Raw genomic sequence first — 19520 nt, 5'->3', positions numbered from 1 at the left:
GCTGGTGGCTGTGCTTTCTCCAAGAATGGTAGCTGGAAAATAATACAAAATATAATTACAACCACACATGTTGAATACAAAGTAACCTATGGCATTGCATTCAAATATTTACATTTAAAAATGTAATTAAAATGTAACTTTGTTTTCTTTTTTTTCTTTTTTTTTACCCTTGGGCTCAACCTTCTTCCAGGAGAAGGTCTCTGGACTGAATTTCCACACATCATTGAAGCTTGTCATGCAGTCGTTCCCGAACCCACCAATTACATATAGCTCTCCATTGTAGGCAACGGCTGAATGAAACGCGCGTTCTATTGGACGAAGCTGTGTAAAAGGTGTGCTCAACCAGGAGTTGGTCCCTGTGTCAAACACACGGATGTTATTATAGTAGTTAGTATATATCCCTCGGCCCCCAAATACAAACATCTTTGTCCCGATTATGGTGGTGGTGTGACCTTCTGAAACAGGAGGTGGAGTGCCTCTGGTGTTAATTAAAGACCAAACCAGTGTGATGGTGTCCAACTTGTAGATGTCATTAAAGGTATTTAATGATGTACGGAAACTCTGTACATATTTGCATCCTCCAGATATACATGACCTCCCCCAAGACACAGGCTGAGTGGCCCAACCTTTCCTCTGGAACAGTCCCGGAAACATTGGGTTTGAACCATTGGTGGGTGTCAACATCAAATGCATAAAGAATGTTGCAGTAGGGATACCCTCCCCATATGTAGATGATACCTTCTATCATCACAGCTGTGTGGCCCAGGCGCCTTGAAGGAACCTCTTGGGGACATTCTCCTCTGCCATTTGTCACTTGGGGCAACTTCACCCAGATTAAAGACACTGTGTTGAAGACATGGACATCAATCGGACACCTGGAAATGGACCATCCAAAGTCATACACCTTATTTCCCACTGTCACGGCTGCATGATCCACAAATCAAAGGTAACCTCTTGTTTGTTCCTCCACCTCACAAAGGGGATCTCTCAGTGGTCTTTTGAGATTCAGCGTCCAGTGCAACATTTGTCCCACCAGCACACCACCGTGGATCAATTGGATTGGGTCAAGGTTTGCTCTGTACAAAATGTCTCCTGCCGGAAACCGCTGCCGGTCATCAAATTATGGGCTTAGGAATGCGACAAAAACAAAAGAATATCCATAAATTCAAATCTCCATGGGGTGACTAATCAATAGGAAAAAAGTCATTTTGAGGGTGAACTATCCCTTTAATGGTATTCATTCCACCGACAGGAGGCGCCATCGGTCCTTTTACCTGAACCGGGACACGCAAACAATCACGATGATGCATTATGGGAAACAAAATGTCTCCGGACAGTGCTACTAGTAGCTAGCTGGAAATACTTACACTTTGTTTGATATCGTTGCAGTTTAATCGTATCGTTCCGTCTTGACTCGCATCCAGCTTCCATCATGGTGAGTCACAACAACACGAAAACAAAACGTTTGTCTTTTGTTTTCCTTTTTAACCCAGAACCAGTTTAAAGCGTTGTTAGTGTAGCTCACTGTGGCTAACGTTAGCATGCTAACTGCTAACGTTAGCATGCTAACTGTTGGAGTATCTCACTATGGCTAACGTTAGCATGCTAGCTGCTGGTGTAGCTCACTGTGGCTAACGTTAGCATGCTAACTGTGGCTAACGTTAGCATGCTAACAGTTGGTGTAGCTCACTGTGGCTAACGTTAGCATGCTAACTGTTGGTGTAGCTCACTGTGGCTAAGGTTAGCATGCTAACGTTAGCATGCTAACTGTTGGTGTAGCTCACTGTGGCTAACATTAGTATCAGACTAGCTGGTGGTATTAATTTAGTCCGAAGGAAAGGCCACATGCTTTAGTTTGTATTTGTTTTGTTGTTGCGTTTTCATAGTTATGTTTTTGCTCTCTTTGTTTTTAACCCTTCACTGAATAATCGCTTTATTCTATTAAACAGTGTTGCCATGTCCGCTTATTATGAGCGACTTTTGGGTTTGTTTTTCTTAGCCGTGGACCAAGACTATCATATGTATTTGTATCTAGTCTGACTTTTACTTTTTTTATCATAGATATATTTGTGATACAAAAGAAAGTCAGACTTGACAATATACAGTCTTGATCCAAGGCTATGTTTTTCTGTAAAGTTGCTTGTAAATATTGGTGCTTGCATTTTTTGGGGGGCTTGTTGCTTTATTTGGGCTTGTTTCTAAAGTGTAGTTGCTGATTTGGGCTTGTTTCTAAAGTGTAGTTGCTTATTTGGGTTTATTTCTACAGTGTAGTCGTTTATTTGGGCTTGTTTCTAAAGTATAGTTGCTTATTTGGGCTTGTTTCCTAATGTTGTTTAAACCAGTGGTTCTCAAATATTTTCAAGTCAAGGACCCCCAAATTAATATGTATTTGTCTGCGGACCCCCATCTGAAAATGTTTTATGCCAGGGACCCCCCATACAAGATTTGTGGTGTTTAAAAAATATTCGTAATTTAAAAAAACTCTTACAAGATTATTTTGAAAATAGCAGATCTACAAGCTCACTCAATGGTTATGTTTAAAGGGCGAAGGGCTCGCTTCTTTGGGCTTTTCATAGACCCGGTTTCTCTCTCAACCTGGCAACACTGCTATTAAATATTTGGAGACTGGTATCTTGTTGTTGTTGTTGTTGTTGTGACTGACAGCAGGGCATAAATAACACAGTACATGTTTGGTTTTCCTTGTGTGTCTTTTTTGATTCCAGTCAGCTAAAGTGGATGCCAAAGTTCGAAGTGAATCCACCAGTTCCAGAACGGACGACAGGAGGAGATCAAGGAGTTCAGGTCTGAACAGCTCACAGTAGAACTAGAAATGCTCAGTGTTCATTTAGCTCTGAGAGGGTAGAATACCCTCGTAATTAAGCGGGTCCAGGGACCACCAGGGGTCCTTACCAGTGAAGCAACCAGGTCAATGAAAAGAAGCGACTAGGCTACATGAGCACTTTAAACCTTTGTCTATATACGTTGGCTAATTTGAAAATAACAGATCTACAAGCTCACAAGCGCGACGCGCTTGTGAGCTTGTAGATCTGCTATTTTCAAAAGAATCTTGGAAAATGTTTAAACCTTTTTGGAAACATTTTACACAACACAAATCGTGTATGAGGGACCCAGACACTACATATTTTCAGATGGGGGTCCGCAGACAAATACATATTAATCTGGGGGTCCATGACATGAAAATGTTTGAGAACCACTGGTTTAAACAACATTTAGGAAGAAAGTCCAGATTTCCAGGTGGGGACTCCTCACTGGCAGGTGAGCCAGTACGATATGTGTGGGGAGGAATCAATTGGCATTAACAACGAAATTGGGGAGAACAAAGGGGGGTAAAAAGCAACAACAAAAAAAAGTTTTACTTGAGGGATTGCACATAATCTTTCTTTATAGCAAACAAAGTAACAAAAAGCAATAACTTGATAACTTTGCTTTTGTTGATCCTAGGGTCCACAGAAAAAAGAAAACGGAAACGCAGCCGTAGTCGATCTTCGTCCTCTTCCAGCTCGTCGTCGTCTTCATCATCATCGTCGTCGTCGTCCTCTTCTTCCTCACGTTCATCACAGTCATCCAGCCGCAGTCGGAGTAGCTCCAGCAGCAGCAGTGGTGAGCGTCTGTCTGTCTGTCTGTCTGACTGTCTGAAATTTTGATGGGCCAAAATTTGTGTCATGCCACCAATTTTGACCCATCACATATGGGATTATATGACACATTACACAAAAAGAAAACTGTTATCGTAGATAAAAAACAGAGCCTATGGGACTTGCGCTAGATTTTTGTTTTGATGAGATCTAACGTTCTTATGGACAGAAAACACTCCACAGTGTTTGTGTTGGATGCGCCTCCCCGGAATTCTCGCAAGACGAGATTTCATTTCCACCCGTGACGTCATCCACGTCACTTTGTCAACACTACGGCGGCCTATTTGGGACAAAAGCATTGCGGAGTGTTTTCTGTCCATAACAGAGTTAGATCTCCCCTCCCCCCCAAAAAAGCTATTAAAATACACGATCTAGCGCAAGGCTCTGGTTTTTCGCTGTGGTCGTATTGGGATGGAGTTGTGATTTTTTTCTACTGTACCACTCGTCCTAGCATGTCATATAAGGAAAAACGTCGGCCGGAATTCTCCTTTAACAATTCTTCATGTCCTGCCTTATACAAACCACATAGATAAACATGCGCACAGTGCATGAACAAAATAAGAACAAATAAGACCCTGCCGTTTTACATGTAAATAGCCCTCCTCCTCATTGACCAGGCCTTTTCAAGAAATGAAGAAAATTTAAAAAATGGCATCCAACCACAGAAACAAGAGAAGGGGACATTATGGAATAATGTAAAATTCTTAACATCAGTTCAGAAATTCATTTTAACTAGACCGCCTAATCGGGGACCACATAAGTCGTGTGTGTACTTTTTGATTTTTTTTTAACTTGCTGAAACCTTGCCCATATTTGTAGTAATAAATACTGTATATCATAATTGAATGACATCATAGATGACTGACATCACAGGCTGGTCACATGAAGTCCCAGATCCACATTGGAGCCACGCTGTTCCCATCATGAGATCCACATGTTTCAATTTATTTTTATATTGTTTTATTCATTTTATAGATCGCAGAGCCATTTGTTTTGAGTGCAAGACAGATTAAGTTTATTATGAAAATATAATTGATTAGATTTGTTGTTGTTTTTTTTCTGTTTCCCTGATAGATTCCAACAGTAAATCCAGAAAACATTCAAAGAAAAGGAAAAAGGAGAAACAACACAAAAAGGTATTCCCCCCCCCCACTGGATGTCATCTGGACCCACGTTAAGTTCTTCTGAAATTACCATCAATACATGTCACTGTCTATTATACATAAACAATGGCCATTTTCCTAGGGTGATAATACGTCGTGTTGTGACGCGTTATCAGCCTGTAGTTTCTGACAAAAGAATAACTATGCACAAAAATGTACTGTGTTAGATTATCTATCTCAAGCAAGTTGATTTTCATACTGTGCTGAAATGGATGGAATCCAATGGCTTAGTTCGGAATTCAAACAAACTACGTTATGAAAGCATAACGTAAAGCATTGGTTCTCAAAGTCTTGGGGCGGGGTTCCAGGGGGTCCCTAGCTAAATGTGTGAATAATTTTAACCGCTAACCTTTTATACTTTGGCTATTCAAAAATAGCAGATATACAAGCTCATAGCTGCTATTTTTGAAAAATCGTGAAAAGGTGTGCAAATCTTTGAATGTATATTTTTTAAAGCGAACAGTTGTTACTCAAATCTTTGCTTCTGGGGGTCCCTGGCACAACACATTTTCAGGCGGGGGTCCGCGGCAAAATTCATATCAATTTGGGGGTCCTTGGCACGAAAAAGTTTGAGAACCACCGACGTAAAGTATACGGTGAGTCGTGGTCAGTCAGCGGAACATGCCAGACCACAGATGTAACTAACAGATGTACTTTGTTTTGTTTCTGGGGACCAGAAAGGGAAGAAGGAGAAGAAACATAAGCGAAAGAAGGACAAGAAAGTGAAAGTAGAGGAAACCTCTGGACCTGTACAGATCTCCAAGGTAGAAGACCTTGCATGCAAGCATTCATCTTGTAACAATCGCCCTGAAGGGAAAAGTATTAACTAAAAGGAAAATCAACAGGATCGGCAGGTGTTAACTTAATTACTTTATTTAAGCCACAGAAATAACTACCATAACAAAAATGGCGAATAAATAATATACCTCGGGCTTTAAGCCAACTTCTGTCTCTATCTCTTTCCCTAATAAACAAAATAAACACACAAATCAACAACCCAAATGTTCCTCTCACAAACCCCTCACATCACAGATTCACCCGTGAACAACAACTTTTTTCAAGTTAATACTTGAGAGCGCTGCACGAACATCCGCCTACTCGCTTGACAGATAATAATAAACAATTCCTTTTTAACGTCCGAACGGCCTCTTGTGTAACCGTGGTCTCGAGAATGTCTATTGAGTCTTTGTATCCAAACGAAACGTAAACGTCTTCTGCGATGACGGTCCAAATAATAACTAAAGTTCGGGCGGGGTACCCCTAGTTTGTAATCCACAAAGAAAATGGATTTGCCTCACCAGCCGTGGCTCCTCCCGACTCCACCACCGTCTGGCGTCTTGCTCCCAAACTCCACAGCGCTCGATTCCCACGACACGGCAGCAACGGCAGGTCCGCTGGGCTCGAACGTTCTTTGTTGGTGGCTGCAGTTTACTATATCATGTTTGAGCTGTAACCGTTAAACTCAGTAATACTGGCGCCTGAAGGAGAGTTCCTCTCTACCTCCTGTCGCCTCTGCTACACAGGTTTGAATGATCTGTCCTCGGCGCGCGCCACACCCTCTATTTGTCAAGTAGAGTGTGCCATCAATCACTCAATCACCCCCAGTGATCAGACCCATTGCCTCACGTGAATTGGAAATGTCCATATTGCTCATAGTGTCCGACATGTTACATATCACTCGTATATAATAACATGCATAAGTCGGGCAGATGTTACATATCACACGTATAAAATAACACCCATAGATCAAGCAGATACATATAACAAATATAATGTGCATTTGTCACAATCTATTGTACACCTCATGTATCCTTCCATACAACCAAACCTCATCTAGCTGAATAGCAAGCAGGTGCATTTATTTCATCTTCTAGCCTTCATTGAGATGTGTGCTTTGTGTCCTCCAGTACTTGAAAGAGAGAAAGAGAGCCGGGAAGTACAGCATGATCTCAGGAAAGAAGATCAAGATGAAAGTGAAGAAGTCAAAGAAAGACAAACAGGTAAAAAAAAACTGTTACACCTCATTTATACTTTGTTGCACGGCAGTGTAGCGCACCGGAAATTGAAGATCTGTAAGCTCACACGTTGTGAGCTTGTAGATCTGCTATTTTTGGTGCACAAACCAAGTATCTTTCACTGTGCAGGACGATGTGGACTAAACCAAACCTGTTTGACCTCAGTATCCATAATATGACATTATGTTGGGGATGACTATCAGTGCTTTGAGAAGATATTTTACACACAAGAAAAGTTAAATAATTTATCATTAGTAATGTGAATGATGTGACTTTTTCCTGCTTAAGTAGAGGTTTTATTTGTTTATTATACTCCACCATAACAATTTAAATGTTTTGGAGACAGCTGTTACTGAACTCTAGTAATGATTACTCTCAGAATATAGTGTTTTAACCTTTTTAATAAAAAAACATTTAGTTTTAACCAAAAAAGATCAAAATATCACCCTACCCTTTTAATAAGTTCATAATATTGTATGACTTTACTCTAATGCCGCCTGCCTTTTAGACAACATTAAGCTATATCATGATATACTGTAACAATAACCAAAATCCCAGACGATATTTAGCGTCCTATAAATATCAATATCTCCCAGCCCTCCTTTTTTTGTTTCGTGAATAGACTTATGATTCTAATTTATCTTCTCTTTGTCCTCAGGAAGAGAAGAATCGCGCTGAGCTCCTGGAGTTCCTCAACTCCACGTTATGATGAAGACAGCGTGGACAGACACCAGGAGATGAAAGCTTCCAGCCTGGACGAGCCGGGTTCTCCTCTGCAGACCTCAGGAAAACAACATGGTCGTCCAGGAAAAATGACTGTGAATGGGGTTTGGAGACGGCAGGAACATCAAGCCTGAGTTACACTTAAAAAGTCGCACGTGGGTATCGCACAGCGGAAATAGCAGATCTACACACTCGCAACGCGACTTAGATCTGCTATTTCCACCTGAAAGTTCACTGCAGTTCCTCCAGGTAATGGATTACAGACTCACACCACAGGAGTCCAGACAGGCTTATGGTTGTGTACAAGCTGCCCCGGCACGTCAAGCCCAGCCAACTGCCGTTAACCATGTTGTTGTCTAGCAATTTACCACTTCTGGCAACACCAGACTTTCAAACAAGGCAGCATCTATTCTGTAATGTTCCACAGGGGAGTTATCCACATAGTTTGTCGAGTCTGTTGATGCCTCGTCGTCCAAAAGTACCAACCATCTCCTTTTCTTTAGAGAAGGAATCACTTAGTTGGGATCTCATAAACGGTCCTCCGATTACTACCCCACCTTAACTCTAAATACCTGTTTGCCATTGGTGGTGCGTGACACCTGCGCACAGCCAAGTATAACTCAGGCTTAAGGAATACAGCATACATTGTCCCAAAGAGGCAAAAAAAACAACAACCAACAACTAGCTTCCAGGAACCAAGGACTGGTCTCTGTTGGTAGTAAAGTATGTTGTTAACCTGCGTTCAGACTGCTAGCCACCACAGAGCGAAGCTACTGTACAAATGAACCATTTTGAGCTAGGTAGCTGCAGTATGGGAATGTGTACATGTACATATATACTCATATAGGAAACGTACTGTATATCCGTTCAGACTGCTCGCAACCACAGAGCAAAGCTACTACACAAATGACCAATGTTGAGCTAGTTAGCTGCAGTATAGTAACATACTGTATATGCATATTAGACACACCATATAGGGAACATATGTACACGTATGCATATGGATGTTAAGTGAACACCAGCTAACAAAATATTAAAGCAGCATCAGACAGTCACACATTAAACCCAAGACCAGGTTCAATACATACCAGGTAACAACAGATTCAATCAATGCAAGGTAACGACAAACTGTGTGTCCATGTACATACTGTATACATGTATATAGTCTCTGTTGGGTGGAACCCTTGTATGTCCAAAAGCGTTGCTTTTCAAGAAATGGAGAAAAGAAACCTGTGCTCCAATTGATCCAATGTAATTATTATTTAGTCACAAGCTCTTGTTAATACTTGGTTAAATGTATTTATAAAACCCACAGACAGATTTAACCATTTACTTTCAAATTATTATTAAAGTACAGAAAATGGCAAATCTACATCTTAAAAAATAAAACCAGATCGAGGCAGAGAGAACGGCATGAGTCTCCCGGACTGGCGATAATAGTCCCAGTGTGTATTATTTAGCATCCTCTGAGAACAGTAGCTCTGTTTTATTTATTTTATTTTTTTAATCTTTACTGATTCAAGTACAAAAAAACATGTTAGATAATGGAACAGTGTCTTTAGATTAAGGAATGATTTACTGTCCTCTCAGAAGCAGAAGTTTTGGATTAGTTCAGGATGTTGTAGTCAGATAGGGTGCCTCCTCCTGGATTTTGGAGTTGACATTAAGGGTGCAACAGTGAACACATTGATTGACTAGATCAAGTTAACTCGTTTTTAGTTTTTCATCACTTGATTGCCAAGAACGAGTTAACTCGTTTAAAAAAAAAAGTTTGGTTTGGTGTAATTGTGTTTCTTTTGGTATGATAACTGTTTGGTATGTCCACATTCTATTCGAACTCGTAGTGCGACTAGCGAGACTAAACTAATTGATTTGCATTATGCGGGGAACAAAAACAATGCGACACCACTGGAACACATAGTTCTTTTCCTTTTGTCTAAACCGGATCACATGGCTCAGTTTTAGAATGAATACCAGGTTTTCCTCCGTGGTGGCTGGTGACGCGAGGTTGCTTTTGCACAACACTCTTGTACGACGAAGTAGGGCATTAATTTACGAATAAAAAGTTGAAATATGGATATACAGGGATTCTGCCCATCAGCAACAAAACTGTAAGTATACATATAGGAAAGCAACTGCTTTAACTGTGATGTGATCCTGGTCATAATTTGGCAAATTATGTCAGGTTTGTAAAAAAAAACAACTAAACAATCGCTGGTAACTTGGCTTCTGAAGTTGCTCGTGATCTGAGCGCATGGTCAATCCTGTGGTTCCTCCACACTGTATGCAAGTATGTATATATATATATATATATAATTTTCCTTTTTTTTTAACTCTCCACAAGTCGTTTACCATAGTCGACTGCTCCTGTGTTTTGTTTGTGGCAAATCTTCAGGTTTGCACACTTGAATGTTTGGTTGTGTGGTCACTGCAAGTGCAAAGTTCCATCAGTGAATATTGTACAGTAATGTCAGAATCTTGTAAATGTTCTTGAATTCTTGCTTCGTTCAGATTGAGGCAACGCGCTGTGACCCTGCCTTGTGCTCTGCTTACAATCCACTGTCATCAGGGTTCCATTCCCATCCATCCCTCTAGTCTGACTGAATTAAATACATTTGATACGTTTCATATTTATGTTTGATAATATCAAAATTTGACAATTTAGCCACATATTAATGTGGCTAACCTGACGTCCCTTTTTGGGGCAAATCTTATTTTTTTTTTTAAATTCCAAATTGATTTATTTTCACAATTCTGTCAAAGTATATAGGGCTTAAGTGGTTACGAAAATGTGCCCCCCTCTGTTTTTAGTTTTGTTTGCAAATCGAACCCTGACTGTAATGTTTCAGTCATGTAGTGGATGTCTATAATCTAAAAGTAAACAAGAAAGTCATGTTAATTTCTATCAATCGTGATTTCCGTTCTGAATAGTGTTTCGTCCTACTCCTAATTATTTTTGGACATCACAAACTAACAATGTTTCTATCAAATCAGCGATGGGCTTTATTTGGATAAGAGTGTACTGTACTGTTGTATATTGTTGCATTTTGATATGTGGAAAACAAGAGTCACAAAACTGCAATAAATTGCTGGAGATATTCCATAATAGACAAATCTCAACGTTTCAGCCTTTCACTTAATAAATCATCGCATTGTTGCCGCTGACAATATCTCCATGACCTTTGATGATGATGAATATGCAGAGTTCTTGCCTCTTATTATGGAAATGGACAGAATATGATTCACATTTCATCACTACATAATTACCATCCTTGAGAAAATGTCAAAGCTTTATGAAAGGCAGACAAAGGAAGACGAGAAGGTATTTCCATTATAGAATAAGTAAAGCAAAACCATTACTATACAGACGTCGGGTTTGATATTTAGCCTACAGTAACTGATCTGGCATGGCAGCATTGGAACAAAGCACCTCCATACTTCAGTTGCAACTGTTGCAGCATTTTCTTAAAAGAGAGATTGAGTAAAGTATCCACTTATTACAAATATATTTCTGTCATGTGGATTACAGTAGAGTAAAGTGTTCACATAATGACGTCATCACAATTTTATATCGTTGCTGTCGGGCAGAAACCTTATCTCCATTTTCCATATTCAGTTTTTTTCGTAAATTAACGCCCTACGTGATCATACTACAGTGTCACACAAAAGCATCTAAAGTAGCAGATCCACAAGTTCGAAGCGATCTGCTAATTTTGATATTTTTGAATCCTGCAATGTAACATATTTGGACATGAGGTTTCCACCCGATACAGACGATATGCAGTGTTCTTGCAACCGTTTTCATTGTACATCAATAGCGAAAATAGCAGATCTACAAGCTCAGCCACAACAAGTGTTACGTTGTGAGCTTGTAGATCTGCTGTTTTCGCTGAATGTTCACCCATCTTAGCCTATGCTTGGGGGGTGCATGTGGTTAAGAAACACCGTTTTGTAAAAAGTACAGAAACCTTAAACGCTCACTGCTGGGGTTTCCAAAAAAGAACAGCACTCCATATGCTGTGCTCAGAAAAAAATAAAAAATAAAGTCTAGGTGGACAAGGCCCCTTTATTGACTCTTCATGTTCATCTTGTACAGTAGATCAGTGGTTCTCAAACCTTTACATTTCAAGGTCTCCCTGGTCAATTTGTATACTGTCACAGTTACAGTCTTGTAAGGGTCAATGTAGAACCCCCTAAAAGGAACCCAGGGAGTCCCTAGAATCCACTTTGAGAACCACTGCAGTAGATTCCTTTGGACTGGAATCTACTGTACCATCATTATCCCATATCAGGCAACTTGCTGTCGGGCACATTCTACATTCTCCACATTCTAACTTTTTTTTTGTAAATTAGTGCCCTACTCGATCAAACTACAGTGTCACACAAAAGTAGCAGATATGCATGCTTGTAGATCTGCTACTTCTGCTATTTTGGAAATTTGAATCCTGAAGGGTAACAGTTTGGGGGATATTTCCAGCGGACAAAGAGCAACACCATGGTACCAGGCTCTAGTCTTAACTTAAGTTAAAGGGATAGTTCACCCAAAAGAATACCGCTGCCGGTCATCATTATTGGCTTAGGAACGCAACAAAAACATATGCATGAATTCAAGTCTCCATGGGATGACTAATCGCTAGGAAAAAAAGGCATTTTGGGGGTGAACCATCCTTAAGTATGAGAACAAGAAAACAGCCAGCACTCAATAAATGTCCTTTCATTTATTTATTTGCCTCACCCAGAAGAGCAATAAATGTGTTTTGACCGGATCGCTCTTCCTCAACTCTGAGGAAGACTGATCAGGTCGAATAATAAATCAATGGAAGGACATTTATTGAGTGCTGCTGGTTTTCTTGTTTTCATCATTTCTGCTGTGCGCCTTGAGACCTTGAGACTTTTGTTAGCTCCTTAAGAATCTGTATTTTTCTGATTTCTTTGGGTATTCAAAAATAGCAGATATACACCGAGTGCCACTCTACGAGCTTGTAGATCTGCTATTTTAAAAAAGTCATGACAATTTGAGCAAATCTTTTAGCATTTTTTAAAGCACACATTTGTAACTCAAATCTTTGCTTCTGTGGATTCTACAAATGTCTGAAAAACGTATGTTGCTTTATGTTAATATCAGTGGTTCTCAAACCTTTTCATGTCAAGGACCACCCAAAATTATATGCATTTGGCCGCCGATCCCCATCTCAAAACATTTTGTTCCGGGGACCCCCAGCAGAAGCAAAGATTTGAGTTACAAATGCTCGCTTTTAAAAAAATGATATATTCAAAGATTTGCACAAATCTTCCACGATTTTTCAAAAAATAGCAGATCTACAAGCATTCTGTTCTCTTCTAGTCTCAAGTATCAATCACACCTCAAGCAGCCTATGACAGGTCTATGCTTGAGTTATGAAATAGCCAATCTACAAGCTGGGTCTACAAGTCTCCCGAGTCTTCTCTGCACCAGTTTTAATGCAATTCAATACAGTACAATTCAATGTACACTCAATTCAAGTGTCAAGGAATCACTGATGAAATATAGGGTATTTATTCATGAATTTATTTATTTTTCCCTTTTTTTTTGCCAAGTCAAGTCCAAAGTCACAGAAATTGTGACGCTGCCTATAGTTGAGTTGCATCTAAAGCGCAATACGTGCTCCTTCTGACGCCCAAACTTTTTTTTCGGAAAGGGAGGTGAAAATAACTACATTTTGAAGTCATTCGGAACTTCCTTTTTCGGACGCTCTAGCACCAACCAGATGTCCCGACTGTCTCAAACTATAGTTCGGAAAGCCCGTCCGGAACGGAAGCTTTTTTTTTCCCCCGACGTGGGAATGGAGCATGTATTGGACCCATTCAATCCGGGAACGCATCTGTGTCATTTTAGATTTCTTTGGCCATTCAAAAATAGCAGATCTACAAGCTCATAGCGTGGCACCGAATGCCACGCTACGAGCTTGTAGATCTGCTAATTCTTTTTTAAATCGTGAAAATGTGTGCAAATCTTTGAATATATAGTTTTTAAAGCGGACATTTGTAAAATATTTTGTTCCAGGGACCTCCAGAAGCAAACATTTCAGATTAAAATGTTTTAAAAAATATATTAATTCAAATATCTGCACAAATGTTCAAGATGTTTCAAAAATAGCAGATCTACAAGCTCGTATATCTGCTATCTTTGAATAACCAATATATAAAATAATGGTTAATAGCTCAAATCTAAAAATAAAAAAAACACAGATGCGTTCCCGGTCTGGGATGGATTAAGTCACGGGAGTGAACTCCTCGCCTCTGCTGCTGCCGAGTCCTTTGTATCTAAAGTCCGGGACGCTCCACACCCGCTGGGGCTGAGCTCTCTCCACGTCCTCCGAGACGGTCTTGAGGTCGCCCGCCGTCGACACCCCGTCCGGCGTGGACGCCGCCGAGGTCATCAGGCCCGTCGTGCTTCCGAACGGGTTGATCCGGACGCGGGACCTGAAGGTGGTGAGGGACATGCTGGCGGAGCGCCGGTTGTTCCACTGGCGTGCCAGGCGCTGCGCCGCCTCCTCCTCCTTCAGGCGCTCCAGGGCCTCCGTGAGGACGGAGCGGAAGAGACCCGACACCTCATGGACCTCCGGTTCGTTGGTCACCATCACCTCCCGGAACCTGGGGAGGGACGGACACACACACACGTGAGATGATGGTAGCTTTTGACCTTCCCAGCATGCATTGCTGCACAGTTGAAGTCTCGTCATTTATGGGACTCGCTTTAATTTATCATTCCTAAATTATTGACTTATTCTGTGCTTGTATTATTCTAGCAGCCTATAATAAGACCATTGTGGTTTTCACTGTCTGGCACTGGGCGACCACGCCAGCCATGGAAAACAGATAGATGGATAGAATACTTTATTGCCGACTCCGAGCGATTAAAAATCAACGTGTCAACCATTCAATGGATTAGACACTAAAGAGACAAAGCATGTTTCCATTGTGGAATACCATGAGACAAAACAACACCCAACAGACGGTACAAACAGCGCCCATACCCTAGGTAAAAATTGGAAGTAATAAAAAACAAAAAAAACAGACGGTACAAACAACTACAAAACACACAAATAAATACTAATATACACACAATGATCAATTCACAGTTCAGTGATCATGTTGTAAGTACAAAATGTGAGTACTGTACTTTTTCCACCACTGCCTAAAATTGTACTTAGGTAAAAGTACTCGGTTACTTTCCACTACTACATAATTACAGTCATCAGCCACAGGGCCAGCTGCCACAACAGTAAGAGGTTCTCCTGGTAACCAATTATTGTGCCTTCTAACATGAAGTGGCTGACTCCTTAACAAGCCTTTAAATAGACGGTTGCTCTGGAAGCCATGTTTGTTTGTTTGTTTTGCTGATTAAATCTGCCCACTTGACCTTCAAGTTGGCTTTTTTTTCTCCTTTTTCTTTTTGTGTTTAATTTTTTTCTGATAACTTCTGGTAGCCATGAGGTGTTAGAGCACTGACAAGAAACCAGGGCTGGGCAATTAATCAAAAAACAATATTGAAATCGACATTTAGAACCAATAAGCGTCTTAATCCTGCTCATGGAGGTTAATTGATTAATCGAGAAGCAGGTTAAAAAAATAGTATATATATAGTATATACATATATACACACACACACACACACACACACACACACACACACACACACACACACACACACACACACACACACACACACACACACACACACATATATATGCACTACAGTATTATATTATTTTAACGTTTCTTATATATATCAACAAATTAACATGAAAAGATTCTAACATATTTTGCCTTATCGACTAAAATAGATTGATAATTCTTAACCCTGTATTATACGTCGATGTACAATGGCGGCGTACCGTACACAAATAGCGGGGAAAAAGCCGCATCTAAAAGCTCACAACGCGTCGTAGTTCTGCTATTTAAAAAACATTTTAAAAAGTAATAATCGTAATCAAGGCAAATGTTTGAAATAATGGTGATATCATAGTTGTCATGGGTTCATAGTGACAACTATCGCTGCTGTTGGGGGCAGAAACCTCTCATTGTGTCAACTTCTTGTGTTTTTTTTTCTCGCAAATTAATGCCCTACTTTATCATACTACAGTGTCACACAAAAGCATCAAAAGTAGCAGATCTGCAAGCTCCAAACGCGTCGCTTCGCGACGCGTTTGGAGCTTGCAGATCTGCTACTTTTGCCGTTTTTGAATTTTAATCCTGTAAAGTAACAGTTTTGGAGATGTGAGATTTTCCACCCGAAAGCGTCGCTATACTAAACCATTACACAGCTATCGTGAGATTCATGGCATGTTTTGTAACCGGTTCCTTTAATTTAGTAGAATTTTGCTATAATAATTTGAATAAGATCATTTCCTCACTATCGTGATGAAATCTGACTCGGCTACACAGCTAATAATTGTCTGGGGATGGGGGGGGGGGGATTTGCCAGGCCCCCGTGGCATCGTGTCAGATGATGCGAGTGATTTTCTGTTAGCTTTTAGCTCATCACGTGAGTGTAATCAGTTTAATCTGTCAAATGATAACAAGACAACCTGCCACAACACATCATCCATCACCTTGATCTCCTCCTGGGCAGAAGCTGTGAAACCAGCCTGCTTTGAGCAGCTGTACGGCCGCACGATTAGAGCGGTGATTCTCAACCTTTTTAAAGACTTAAAAGATTTTCATTGATCCCCCCCCCCCCCTAAAACATAATCATCAGGTATTATGCTTATACTAGGAGGAAGAATTTTTCAAAAAAGTGTACAGAAATTGTTAATGTTAAAATTATTTTTTTTATGTGGACACGCCTCCAGTTCATTAAGTATACCTGGTCCTCACCTTAGCACCTCCTCCACCACCTTAGCACCACCCACCTGTCCTAGTCCCTCCTCCTCCTCATGCCCACACCTGTTGTGTTATGATAATGAGGGGGAGTGTATGTTTTTTACTATGTCACTAAAGCGCTGTTTCTCTATTGGCACGTTTGACCCTCAAGGTTTCAGCCTCCAGGAAGAAACTCCAAATAGTCAGAGAAGACATAAAACACCATAAAACCACCACCAGGGGGCTTAATGAAGTTCTATCAACCTCATAGACACATGAAAATCAGAAAAAGTGCAACAACATGGCACCAGCTCTTTAATATCGAGGACCCCCAGTTTGATATGCACGATTAGGCCACGGCCGCCCCATATTTGCCCTGATCTACACTGTAAAAAGGCTCCGTGCATAACTGTGTAGTCCCAGAGTTTAGAGAAGGTGGCATACCCAGTTTCCTGTTCTGGTTCATTTTCCCATAGCATAGGTGTGATAGGCTCGGAAACAGATTTGAATAAACAGAGAAGGTGTCATAATATGTATTTCCGGGTCAAAACCTGCCGCTGAGCAGCAGGTTAGTTAGGAACTAAATGGACCCCTTACGGCAGTGGTTCGCAAACCTTTTTCATGTCAAGGACCCCCAAAATGATATGTATTTTCCCACGGACCCCCATCTCAAAATATTTTGTTCCAGGGACCCCCAGTGCGGCACTCGGTGCCACGCTATGAGCTTGTAGATCTGCTATTTTTGAAGTGGTTGAAATGATTGTGACGCTGTATTAACATCTTTTGCTGGGGACCCCCTGGTACCCCCCCCCCAGGACCCCTGGGGGTCCCCAGACCCCACTTTGAGAACCAATGCCTTACAGGGCTGTAACTTTTTTAGAGTTAGATTAACACAGAGGATTTTACACTAGAGCATGTTCTTTCAGACACACACTGCCAGTGAAACTCCTCACTGTCAGGTGAAAAGTAGTGGACTGTTGGTGTCAGGTGTATGAGAGGTGACCATAGACTGTTAAAAAAATGAATGGACAAAGCCACTCCCCTGCTTTCTACAGACCGAAAATGAAGCCGATAGTTCAGGAACGTGTATCCTCCCATCTTTAATATATACAGTTGGCCACGCCGGAGCTCAAACGCTATTGGTTGAGACCAGGGGACCGGAAAACAACCCCCAAAGAATGCTATTGGTTGGGTAGCTTGTCAATCAAGAGCAGGGCGGGGAATGAATGCTATTGGTTGTGTAGGTTGTCAATCAAATCATCCCGCCCCTCCTGGAGCATAGCCTACTTTATCGTCAATTTTAGAATAAATGGGACCATAATTTAGCAAAACGCATATCCTGATGATTGAAAGGAGATTTTAAACTAGAGACTGGAAGCATACAGAATGTATGACAATTTTTATTACGGTAAGAAAATCTAGTCTAAAGTTTGTCAAAAAACCCATTCACTTGCGTTAAAATAAATTCTTTCTGACACCGCAGGTCGGCGCAGGGTAAAACAGTGCCACACTCTGGCCATTCATAAGGTTCCGTGTTGGGCTCATCGTAAATATCCAAGCCTTGGCCCTTGGAGGTGACACACCGGTCCCTTCCTAACAAAGCAACCAGAAGAGGTCACCAGCGACAAAGGCCTACTGTACAAGTGCCGGGGGAACGGGAATTGACACAACGGGTCCTATCTTTGGTGCAAGGATAGGGCCCCTTATGCCTAAACCTTTTTGGCATTTTTTACTATTTTGAAAAACATTTTAAAATATAGCCTGGCATGACCAGACTAATATCACTGTGAGATATTATATATACAAATCTGCCGAGGGGGCTAATTCTTTTTTTCACACTGGCAGATTCGTCTGGTTTCCAGGCTAGTTCAAATAAACTCACAATAAACTCACAGAGCTTGTAGATCTGCCATTTTCAAATGGCTGAAATGTATATATAGGGCTACAAAGTAACTAGTAACTAAAGTTTTCAAATAATTGTTGTGGAGTAAAAAAGTACAATATTTGCCCCCGAGATGTAGTGGAGTAGAAGTAAAAGTATTGGAAATTGGAAAGGAAAGTAAAGTACAAATACCTCAAAACAGTACTTAAGTACAGTTCTTAACTAAATGTATTTAGTTACTTTCCCACCACTGGTTCTCTCTCTCTTACCTCAGAATGATCAGTCCACAGCAGGACGGAGGCACCTTGGCACACAGCTCCTCCAGGGCCAGCCTCTCGCCGGCGCTGATGCTGTAGGCGCTGCTGCGCGGCGTGCTGGCCAGCCAGCTGTAGTCCACGCCCGTCTTCAGCCGCCGGTACTCGTTCTCCCTCTCCCGGTGCTGCCGCTCGGCCTCCTTCTGCTGCCAGCCGAGCTCCAGCATCAGCGTGTCGGTCACCACGTCGGCCGGGTCCCGCCGGGCGCTGCGGCAGTACGGCTCGCTCCAGCCGAACCAGGACGCCATCCTCCCCCCTCCCTGCTTCTATCTGACACCAACGCGCCGCGCCGTGCTGGAAGAATTAGACACCAAAAAAGCCCAAGAAGTCATACCTCCAGGGACGTGCACAGATAGACTCTAGGTGGTGCTAGAGCACCTGCCCTTTGCCCTCTTGGCCAGAAGTGCCCTTTTTCAGTTTACAGCAGGGGTCTTCAACAGGGGGTCCGGGACCCCTAGGGGGTCCTCAAAGTTACTACAGGGGGTCCGCCAAATCTTTATGTGATATGATTTTTCTTTTTACCATAACCACTCGAAACCTAGCATCCCTTTTCTGAGGAAAACTTTAGCCAAAAATAGCAGATCTACAAGCCAACAACGCCTCGCGCTGCGAGGCGTTGTGGGCTTGTAGATCGGCTATTTTTGGCAAAGGGGTATAGGTGTAGAGGGAAAAAAGAGCAGACCAAGTAAACAAAAAATTATAATTTACTTGAGCACCTGCCCCTCAAAATGTCTGTGCACGCCACTGCATCCCTCGGCAATGGACCAGTGATGGTAGAAGTACTTGAGTAAAATTATTGATATACCACAACGTAGAAGTACTCTGTTGCAAGTAAAAGTCTGGTATTAACTTGAGTATTGGCATCAAAATATACTTGAAGTACCAAAGGTAAAAATATTCATTGTAAATGGTAAATGGTGCAT

At 41.4% G+C, this 19520-nt stretch overlaps 2 protein-coding genes across 2 annotated transcripts; one reads left to right on the top strand and one right to left on the bottom strand.

The window, feature by feature from the left end:
• The first annotated feature begins 1311 nt into the window (after positions 1-1311).
• On the top strand, positions 1312-10671 carry LOC311063104 (uncharacterized protein). The gene is made up of 7 exons (XM_084082316.1): positions 1312-1435; positions 2724-2802; positions 3463-3621; positions 4731-4792; positions 5497-5583; positions 6727-6819; positions 7493-10671. The coding sequence occupies exons 1-7, from the start codon at positions 1433-1435 to the stop codon at positions 7541-7543; spliced, it is 534 nt and encodes a 177-aa protein (XP_083938442.1). The 5' UTR covers positions 1312-1432; the 3' UTR covers positions 7544-10671.
• A 3137-nt stretch (positions 10672-13808) lies between these two features.
• rd3 (retinal degeneration 3, GUCY2D regulator) lies at positions 13809-18845 on the bottom strand (the record flags this gene model as incomplete). Its single annotated transcript, XM_084082199.1, has 2 exons — positions 13809-14190; positions 18553-18845. The coding sequence occupies 2 exons, from the start codon at positions 18843-18845 to the stop codon at positions 13809-13811; spliced, it is 675 nt and encodes a 224-aa protein (XP_083938325.1).
• Positions 18846-19520: the final 675 nt, after the last annotated feature.

The sequence above is a fragment of the Gymnoscopelus microlampas genome, assembly GCF_963454915.1.
Source record: "Gymnoscopelus microlampas genome assembly, chromosome: 16".
NCBI lineage: Eukaryota > Metazoa > Chordata > Actinopteri > Myctophiformes > Myctophidae > Gymnoscopelus > Gymnoscopelus microlampas.
The sequence above is the reverse complement of the archived record's forward strand: the minus strand, read 5'-3'. Positions and strand labels throughout refer to the sequence as shown.

What these genes read in the sequence shown, in the direction of transcription:
- LOC311063104 (XM_084082316.1), top strand. An exon ending in TAGCTCCAGCAGCAGCAGTG is followed by an intron (nt 3,622 to 4,730) that starts GTGAGCGTCTGT and finishes TTTCCCTGATAG; the next exon opens with ATTCCAACAGTAAATCCAGA. An exon ending in GACCTGTACAGATCTCCAAG is followed by an intron (nt 5,584 to 6,726) that starts GTAGAAGACCTT and finishes TGTGTCCTCCAG; the next exon opens with TACTTGAAAGAGAGAAAGAG.